General features: G+C 63.8%; 1 protein-coding gene across 1 annotated transcript; it reads left to right on the top strand.

Annotated features, from left to right (window-relative positions):
- The first annotated feature begins 4,094 nt into the window (after positions 1 to 4,094).
- Positions 4,095 to 9,285, top strand: DMRTA2 (DMRT like family A2). The gene is made up of 3 exons (XM_074221480.1): positions 4,095 to 4,179; positions 4,885 to 5,453; positions 8,201 to 9,285. Exons 2-3 carry the CDS (start codon positions 4,907 to 4,909, stop codon positions 9,196 to 9,198), a joined length of 1,545 nt encoding a protein of 514 aa, XP_074077581.1. The 5' UTR covers positions 4,095 to 4,179; positions 4,885 to 4,906; the 3' UTR covers positions 9,199 to 9,285.
- The last annotated feature ends 586 nt before the right edge of the window (positions 9,286 to 9,871 follow it).

Below are 9,871 nucleotides of genomic sequence, written 5' to 3' on the forward strand. Positions count from 1 at the left end.
TAGGGCCCTCTCGCCGTGGGCTCTCTCCAGCCTCAGCCCGGCCACAGAGGCGGTTAGCGGCTAGACTGGAGGCTGCCCGAGGGTAGGGATGAGCTTTTGCCTCCCTTTGTCTCCCCAGCGCCCGTACCTGGCCCCGAAGTCCAAGAGCTGGGCATGGCCAGTCCGTTCCTCCCAGAGCCTTTGGTGTGGGCGAGGCCAGTCTAACCACCTTGTAGCACCTTAGAAATGAAAATGGTTTTGACCTCGCTGGATCCCCAGAAAAGGCCTGGCGGTCTTCCCGAAGCACACTTTTGGGAAGCCCTGGCCCCTCACCAACGAAATCGGGACTCCAGGTCCCTCATTCGGTGTTTTGCTCTGCCTCCAAGCGATGCTAACTCAGAGATCAGTCGAGTCCTAGCTTCCTGCCTTGAAGAAACGGATGATGTGAGTGTGGGGTGTGCCCACCGGTGGGTGCCACCTCAGCTAGAGAATAGCAATGCCAGCTGAAATCCCCGTGGTTCTCGAAGACTAGCCAAGAGTGGGTCGAGGGGTTTTTCCTTTTTGTTTTTTTTTTTTTTAACCTCTCTTAGTTTGGGCACAGGCACTGGGTAAGAGGTGAGTCAGGGATCTTCCCTACCTGGGTGATCGCCTCATCCTTGGCTTACTCAACGGTAAAATGGGGACATTCCCAAGGATACCTGAGGCACCCACCCTCGGGACCTTTCCGGCTGCCTACAGTGAGGTGGCCTATGTGGGTCCGGGCTTTGGTTTTAAATTCTACAAATTCAAAACACAACAGAAATGTCCGTCTCAACGGTGACCTGATGTAGGGCCTGGAGCCAGAGGAGGAGCTGACCACCAGGGCGCTGACCACTCATCGCTCCGACTTCTGGAGCCTCTGGAGGCCCATCCGTTGGTTGCTTGGAACCGGGCTGGGCTGGGTCCGAACGTCGGCTTGACACGGGCCGCCGCCGGATCTGGGGGCAAAACCTGGGCCAGTACAAACCATCGGGCCCCAGAGGGCAGGGCACGAGGTCTATGCTCTCCTTTCATTGATGCCTCTTGAGAGGGCCGTGGGGAGCAGACGCGGGGTAAGCTGGCTGCAGCGTCTCCCCGCTCCGTGCCCCCGTCTTCATCCCTCCTGCCGTCCCTACCCGCCTAGGACCTTCCTTTCTCCGACCTCTCCGGCCCATTTATAACGAAAAGATCGGAATCCCAGGGATTGCGCGTCCGGTCTTATGGAAACCGAAGAGCCTGACGCTCACTCCCCCCCCCCCCCCCCCAACACACACAGCACAGACACACAAAGACAAATCCAACACACGGCCAGCCAGGAGCAAGGGCAGGGGGGCTTGGTGCTTCGTCAGAAGAGCCACTAACTCCGGGTGATCGGCCCAGGAGGTTCCAGTTTAGTTTTCTCCTGAATGAAGCAACAACGAAAACAAGCCTCTGTCAGAAGAAGGGCACTAGAGGAGGAGGGAGGGAAGGGGCCAATGCAGGGAAGGGAAGAGAGCCAAACTTCATAGAGTCCGAAAAGAAAGGAAAAACGACAAAGTTGAAAAGGAGAAATGGAGGTAAAGGGGGGAGAGGGGGAAGTGAATTTGGGCGAGGGGGGACCGATGACTCCAGATGTGCGCCTCCCTCCCTCTAGCAGCAGGCTCCCCCCTACAGGAAGGCGAGCCCGGGGGCAGGCGAGCCCTCCCAGGCGAGATGGGGCTGGGGCGGTGACGTCAGGCTAGGGGGTTAAAGGAGAGACGGAAGGGGGGTCGAGGGGCTGGGCTCGGGACTCAAGACTGACAGATGGGCCGCGACCCCCGCCTCCAGCTGCCCCCCTGGCAGGAGGAGACACCCAGGAAAGGTGGTTTCGAGAGTTCGTTTTTGTGTAAGTTGGTGGTGGCGTTTAAACCAAAAGCCACAACAAGCACCCCGGAGCCAAAATAAAAAACCCAAAGGAGAATGCCAACGGGGCACCGGCCCTGCCCCCTGCGCCCTCGCCCCGCCTCGCCCCACGCGGGGGCCTAGGGAACCCGAAGCTCGGCTTTAGGGAGCCCGGGCAGAATGGGTCTGGGGATGATGGAGACGAGTTTCAGACCCCGGTCTCAGTGTCTCTCTCTTTCTCTCTCTGTCTCTCTGTCTTTCTGTCTCTCTCTTTCTCTTTCTGTCTCTCTGTCTCTGTCTCTGTCTCTGTCTCTCTCTCTCTCTCTCTCTCTCTCTCTCTCTCTCTCTCTTCCCTCCACCCCAGGAAACCCCTCCAGAAAGAAAAATCAAAATTAAACCAGCAAAAACAAATACTCACCCCCCAGCAATGACTCCCTCCCCCGGCCTGCGCTCCCGGGTCTTGAGAAGCTCAAGGAGCCAACTCCCCTTGGACAGGAGCCTGGACTTCACGGTAGGGGGCTCCAGGCGGCCTGGACTAGAGACCAAGGAAAAGGGCCCTGGGGCCCTCACCCGAGGTGGGGAGGGGAGGGGAAGAGGGATGGAAGGAAGCAAGGGGAGAAGGGGGGATGGGGGGAAGGAGGAAGGAAGGACGGCCAGGAGGCAGGGAGGACAGGAGGAGGAAGGGGAGGAGGACGCATGGGAGCGCAGGAGGAAGGGAGGAAGAAGGCAAGGAGGAGGAAAGTATGGCTAGAAGGCAGGGAGGACAGCAGGAAGGACAGAGGGAGGAAAGAGGGAGAGAAGGAAGGAAGGAGAGAGGGAGGAAAGAGGGAGAGAAGGAAGGAAGGAGAGAGGGAGGGAAGAAGGATGCACGGGAGGGCAGGAGGGAGGGAGGATAAAAAGCGAAGGCAAGGATGACTAGGAGGGAAGGAGAAAGGATAGAAGGCAAGAAGGAGGGATGGGGAGGGAGGAAGGAACGGAGGAAGTATGGCTGGAAGGGAGGGAGGATAAAAGAACGAAGGAAAGCAGAAGGGCAGGAAGGAAGGAAGGATGACTAGAAGGGAGGAAGGCTGCAAGAAGGAAAGAGAAGAATGCAAAGAAGGAAAGAGGGAGAGAAGGAAGGAAGGAGAGAGGAAGGGAGGAAGGATGCATGGGAGGGCAGGAGGAAGGAACGAAGAAAGATGGAGGGAGAGAAGGAAGGAAGGAGAGAGGAAAGACTAAGGAAAAAGTGCCTGTTGAGAGGAAAGGAGAAAGGGGAGAAGAGCCGAGGAAGCTCTGTTTTGCTGAATAAAAAGGGAGAAGGGAAAAAGTGACAGGCCAGAAGAGCCGAGGGCGCTGGCTGACTTGAGAAAAGGAAGCGAAATTGAGACGGGGGCTGAGGCATGTTCGTGGAGGGAAGGGGGGAAAGAGAAGAGGGAGACGGAGGAGGGGGGAGGCGAGGGAGGGTCCCCTGGGCCCGCGGGCCCGGCCGCCCGGGTCATCCCGCAGGCCGGGCCGGCGGCCGCCGCCGTTGGGCGCAGTTCACACGCTCCCTCGGCCTCGGAAACTACTTGTCGCGGTCCTCGGAGCCCCCGGCCGCTCCCGCTCCCCTTTCTTCCCCCCGGGCCCCGGCGTCCCTGCCCCGGGCCGCGGCTCCGCTCCCCTCCCCCTCCCTCCCCTCCCCCCGCCCCGGCTCTGGAGAACACAGACCGGCTTTTAGAGCCCCGAGTGCTCGGGCCGCAGCCGGGCCAGCGCGCCGGGGCGGGGGGGGGCGGGCGCGGGGGGGGGGCCGGCCAATCAGAGGCGCGCCTGCCGGCCCCGACCAATAGCGAGCGCCGCATTGTTGTCAAATTCTGTCTAATGGAAACGTAACGCGCAACAATAGAGCGGGCCAGCGACTCTGCGAGACTCGGTCGGGCAGCGCCTGGCGACTCGGCCCGGCCGCCTCCGCCGCCGCCGCCGCCGCCGCGCCGCCTCCGCCCGGCCTGGGCCCCGGCCCCGGCCCCGGCCCCGGCCCCGGCCCCGGCCCCGGCTCCGGCCCGCGCGCTCCCGGGCCCCGGGCGCCGCCGCTCCCGCCCTGCCCGGGACCCCGAGCCCCCCTCCCGCGGGAGGGGCTCCTTCCTTCCTCTTCTGGGGGGAGGGTCGGGAGAAGGGGAGTCGGCAGCCGGCGGGGCCGGGAGGGGGCGGGCGCCGGTGGCGGCGGGGAGCGGAGATGGGCAGATAAGGGGCGGCCGCCGGAGCGCCCCCTCCCAGGCCCGGGCCGTCGGAGGAGCCCCGCCAGCCGGAGGAGTCCGCCCGCCGTCGGTGCGCGGCGCCCCGAGGAGAGCAGCCGCGGGTCCCGGCCAGGTGGGTGCGCGGGCCGGGCCGGGGAGCGCAGGGGGGCCTCGTGGGGTGGGAGCGGGGCGCGAGGGGGTCCCGGCTTCGCGGCGGGGGGGGGGCCTCCGCTCACAAGTGACCGGGACCCCCAGGCTGGGCCCCCCCGCAGCTGCCGGTGGAGGGGGGCAAGAGTGAGAGCCCCCAGGCCCGGGGAAAGGGCAGCTGCTGGGCCGGGGCCCCGCCGCCTAGAGGAGGAAACTGAGGCCCAGGCCGACCCTCCCCGGCGGAGCGCTGCCCTGGGGGCCCCAGCTCCCCTCAAAGGCAGGGAAAGGGGCGCTGGGCCCGCGGGCGGGTGGGGCGGCGAGGGGGCCCGGAGACCCGGAGGGCGCTTGGGGGGCCCGGAGACCCGGGGGGCGCTGGGGGGGGCCCGGAGACCCGGGGGGAGCGTTGGGGGAGGCCGGGAGACCCGGGGGGCGCTGGGGGGGCCCGGAGACCCGGGGGGAGCGTTGGAGGAGGCCGGGAGACCCGGGGGGCGCTGGGGGGGGCCGGAGGCCCGGGGGGAGCGTTGGGGGGGGGGAGGCCGGGAGACCCGGGGGGCGCTGGGGGGCCCGGAGGCCCGGGGGGGGGGGGGCCCGGAGGCCCGGAGACGGGGGGCGGGCTGGCCCTGCGGTTCCGCCCCCCTCCCCGGGCCCGGAGTCGAGCGGGCCGGCTCTGTGCTCTCTCGCCCCGCTGCAGACTGCGCCGACGGCCGGCCTCCATGGAGCTGCGCTCCGAGCTGCCCGGCGTGGCGGCGGCGGCCGCGCCCCCCGTGGCCCCGGGCCCGGTGGCCTCGGTGGCCTCGGTGGCGGCGGCGGCGGCGGCGGCGGCCTCGCTGCCCGTGAGCGTGGCGGGCGGCCTGCTGCGGGCCCCGCCGCTGCTGCTGCGGGCCGCCGAGAAGTACCCGCGGACGCCCAAGTGCGCGCGCTGCCGCAACCACGGCGTGGTGTCGGCGCTCAAGGGCCACAAGCGCTACTGCCGCTGGAAGGACTGCCTCTGCGCCAAGTGCACCCTCATCGCCGAGCGCCAGCGCGTCATGGCGGCCCAGGTGGCCCTGCGGCGCCAGCAGGCGCAGGAGGAGAACGAGGCCCGCGAGCTGCAGCTGCTCTACGGCACGGCCGAGGGCCTGGCCCTGGCCGCCGCCAACGGCATCATCCCGCCCAGGCCGGCCTACGAGGTCTTCGGCGCCGTCTGCCCCGACGCCGCGGGCCCGGGCCCGGCCTCGGGGCCCGGGGCGGCCGCGGGGGGCGCGGGGGCCGCAGCCGCAGGTGAAGGGCCGGGCCGGGGCGGGCGGGGACCCCGGGCCTCGTCCGACCCCTCGGGCCCCTCTCCTTCTCCGCGGCTCCTTTCCCCCGCTCTCCCTCCCTCCGGAGCCCCGCCTCGGGCCCCCTGTCCTTCCGTCCGTCCGTCCGTCTCTCCCTTCTAACTCCGCTGCTCCCGCGCCTCCCTTGCTTCAACCAGGCCCCCTTCCCCTCGCATTTTCTCCTTTCCTTGTCGCTAATTTGTCCCTTATTTTCTCTTGACTCAGGTTGAATGCACATTCTCACTGTCTCTGGCTCTTCTGTTTCTCTCTCTGTCTCTCTCTGCATCTCTGTCTGTCTCTCTCTGTGTGTCTCTGTGTATCTCTCTCGTCCTCCCTTGTTTATACCAGGCCCTCTTTATTTCTCGCACTTTCTCCTTCCCTTCCGCCTCTCCCTCTGGCTTGCTCTTGACTCCTCCAGTTGGAACGGCCATTCTCTCTGTGTGCCTCTGTTTCCCCCCCGCCCCCCTCCTGCCTCACACGCTTCACTTGTTTACTCCAGGCCCTTTTCCCCCTTCACTCGTGCCTTCTACCTCTGGTCTCTCATTTTCTCTGGAGACTTTCAGTTTAAACGCACCTTCTCTCCCCCCTCTTTCCTGCCTCTCTCCTCACTTGTTTATACCAAGTCCTTTTTTTTTGGACATTTTCTCCTTCCCTTCTGCCTTTTCTCTTTAATTCCCTTATTCTGTTTTCTCCCTTTTCAGTCTCTCTTCTCCTTTCTCTCTCTCTCCTTTTTTGCCTCTCATTCCTCACTTGTTTATACCAGGCCTCTGTTGGGGGGCATTTTCTCCTTTCCTTCTACCCCTTCTCTCCGTTTTCTTTCGGCTCCCTCAGTTTGGTTGCACATTTTGATTCTCTCTCTCCTCTTTTTTCTTTTCTCCTCTCTCTTTTTTCTCTTCCTCTTCCTCTCCTTCCTCGTTTCTCTCTATCCTCCTTTCTGCTTCTCATTTCCTCATTCCTCACTTTTTTATAACAGAACTTTTTTTATTTTTTTATTTTCTCGTCTTGCCGCTTCTCTCTCGGGCCCCTCTTTCCTAATTCTCCCAGTTCAGGCAGCCCCACTGTGCCACTTAACTCCGTTTCTCCATTCTATTTTCCTTTTCTTAACACCCCCCCCCACATCTGATTCAGTTTTCCCTTCCTCTCCCTCTTTTCTTTATCCCTTAGCCTACTTTCTTCGATATTCTTTCCCCTCCCTTCTTTTTTATACTTTCTGCCTGGGCCCATTTTTCAACTTTCATCCCCTCCCTTCCAGTACCTTCCGCTTTGTTGTTTTCTTTTTTTAATTTTTCTTTTTAGCCGATCTCTAACAGAGAATTTCCACTCTCTCTTCATTCCTTTGCTTTCTGGTTTCGTCTTTTTACTCACTCTCTAATTATCTTATTCCAATCACCTCCTTTCCCTTTTTCTCTCCCGGTTCTCTCTGTTGCTTTTTTCTAGTTCTGATGTCTCGCTTCTTTGGCGATGTCATTTCTTTCCTCCATTCATTTCCAACCCCCTCCTCCGACTCCTCTTCTTTACTTTCTTACCTTTTATAACCTTGCTGCTCCTTTTCTCCTTTCCCTCTCACCCATCCCTCTTCTCTACTCCCCTTTCTCCAGCTCTCCCTCTTTCCCGGAATTCTCCCTTCCTTTCCCCCTTTTAAATCTCCACTCTTAGAAATTTTCTTCCCTATGATGCCTCCTTTTTAATACCCCTGACTTTTGTTTTTAGCGGTTCCTTTTTCCTTCCATCTTCTATTCTCTCTTCTTCCTCCTGGCTTTCTTCTCTTTCTAGTTTCTTCGATTTCCCATTTTATTTTTTCCCATTTTATTTTTCCCCTTTCCAGCCTCTCCCTTCCTCCTGGCTCCTCACCCCTTCCTAGGAGCAATGCACTTGAGTTTGAGGGAGCTGAATTCTGCCACAAAATTTGGCCATTCGCAGAGGGAGCTGAATTCTGCCACATAATTTGGCCAATTCCCCGGCTCTGCGATGTTGGGATTGTCCTGTCGAGGAAGTGCCATTCTGTTAAAACTAGCTATTTGAGCTAGATTTCCTGAAACATTCCGACTTTCCTCTCGGTCACTTTCTTCTCTCCTCCTCCTCCTCCCCAACGCTCATATTTTTGTCTCTTTCCTAGATTTTGGGGTAATTTTCCCCTCCCACCTCTGCTTAGCTCAGGAAAAGAGAAAACCCAGGGACTCACACAGAGATCCTACTGGGGAGAGAGATCAGAAAGAGGGCAGGGGAGGGGGTTTCATCTCAGGATCAGGCCTGGCGGCCTATGGCCCCACTCTGGGGGGTGGGGTATTTCTTTTTTCCTTGGGGGTGGGGTGGGCAGAGAAGTTTTGCAAAATCGGTGAGAGTGAAACTGCAGCAGTCAAGGTTTCTCCTGTGCCACCTTCTGCCCTCACCTCACCGGGGCCTGGGGGTGGACCCTGGGAGAGTGCAGGTCAAAAGTTAGACTGGCATCTCAGGATTTCACGTTGGGGAGGGTTTGCAAGAGATTCCCCTCCCTCGATTCCCTCCATGACAAGCTTGGAGACTCCAGGAAGGGAGCCACTCGCTCAAGGGCAGGGGTCTGTAGTGCAGGAGACTAGGAGAGTGCGGAGCGGGCCCCCGGGGCAGGGCAGAGACAGTCAGGCCCCCAGAGCCTAGGGGCCGCCTTCCGAGGGACCCCAGGTTTCTCCCTGACCCGCCCTCTCCTCCCCGTCCCTCTTTCTCTTCCCTCCCCAGAGGCCAAGCTGCAGAAGTTTGACCTGTTTCCCAAGGGCCTGCTGCAGCCCGGAGGAGCGGCTTCCCCCCAGCCGCCCGGGGGGAAGCCGGTGTCCCCCGACGGGGCCGACTCGGCGCCCGGCACGTCGTCCCCGGAGGCGCGGGCCGGCTCGGGCTCGGAGAACGGCGACGGCGACTCGTTCCTGGGCTCGCCGCAGCCCAAGGCCCCGAAGGAGGGCGGCGGCGGGGGCCCGCCCGGCGAGGACGACAGCCCCGGCTCCATCAGCCCGCTGGGCTCGGACTCGGGCTCGGAGGCGGACAAGGACGAGGCCGCGGCCTCGCCGCCGCCGCCGCCGGGCTCGGGCCCGGGGCCGCGGCAGCGGACGCCGCTGGACATCCTGACGCGCGTCTTCCCCGGCCACAAGCGCGGCGTGCTGGAGCTGGTGCTGCAGGGCTGCGGCGGCGACGTGGTGCAGGCCATCGAGCAGATCCTCAACCACCACCGCGGCGCCGTCGGGGCGGGCGGCCCGGCGCCCGGGGGCCCGGACAAGGGCCCGGACGAGGCCTGGAGCGGCCGCGCCGACGCCGCCGGGGCCGGCCTGGGCGCCGCGCTGCCGCCGGGCCCGGCCGCCGGCCACCCGCCCCACCACAGACCCTTGCTGGCCGGGGCCGTGACCCCCGCCATCGGGACCCTGGGCAGCCGCTCGGCCTTCTCGCCGCTGCAGCCCAACGCCAGCCACTTCGGCGCCGAGGCGGGCGCCTACCCGCTGGGCACGCCGCTGGGCCTGAGCCCGCTGCGCCTGGCCTACTCGGCGGCCGCGCACAGCCGCGGCCTGGCCTTCATGGCGCCCTACTCGACGGCCGGCCTCATGCCCACGCTGGGCTTCCGGCCGCCCATGGACTACGCCTTCAGCGACCTCATGCGGGACCGCTCGGCCTCGGTGCACAAGGAGCCCGTCTACAGCAACGGGGGCGGCCTCTACGGGCCCCTGGTGAACAACACCCCGGACAAGCAATAGGGGCCCGGGGCGCCCCGGCCTCCGCTCGCCCCCTCCCCGGCCCGGAGCCGCCGGCCGGGAGCCAAGGGGGCCCCGGCTCCGCTCCGGGGGGGCCGGCCCGGGGGCGGGGGGCAGCGGGTCCGGAGCCCAGGCGCCCCCCCGACGGCCGCTAGGTCGCCGGCCGCCCCCCTCCCCTCCTGGTTTCTCGTTCGCTCTAACCCATCTCGATCTAGGCTGAACAAACCCACCGCCGGCGCCGGCTCCGGTCCGCGGGAGAGGAGGCGGCGGGGCGGCCCGGCCCGCGGGGCCCCGGCCTCTCCCGCAGCCCGGAGGAGTGCAGGCCGGCCCGGCGCGCGGCGGCTGTTTCGGTTCCTGTCCCGACCCTCCCTCGACGCTTCGGTCCCGAGCATGGCTACTTCACCTGTGGTGCATTGTGAGAGTCTCCACGTGTATGATATGTCGCTCCCCGCTCTATACGTATTCACAGACGCATTATATCTATATGAGCCCGTGTGCGGTGTTATAAACGCATCCTAAGTTACTCCGTGTCCTCTCGAGCTGGACTCTGTGCACGGTCGAGGAATAAGAACGATGAGGCCACCCGGGAGCCGCAGCCCGGCCTCCAGCCCTGGGCGGGCGGTGGCCTTGGGAGGGCTAGAGAGGCGCCGCGCCTCGAGGGGACCCGGGGGGCCGG

Source organism: Macrotis lagotis, chromosome 2 (genome assembly GCF_037893015.1).
Source record: "Macrotis lagotis isolate mMagLag1 chromosome 2, bilby.v1.9.chrom.fasta, whole genome shotgun sequence".
NCBI classification, from domain to species: Eukaryota; Metazoa; Chordata; class Mammalia; order Peramelemorphia; family Peramelidae; genus Macrotis; species Macrotis lagotis.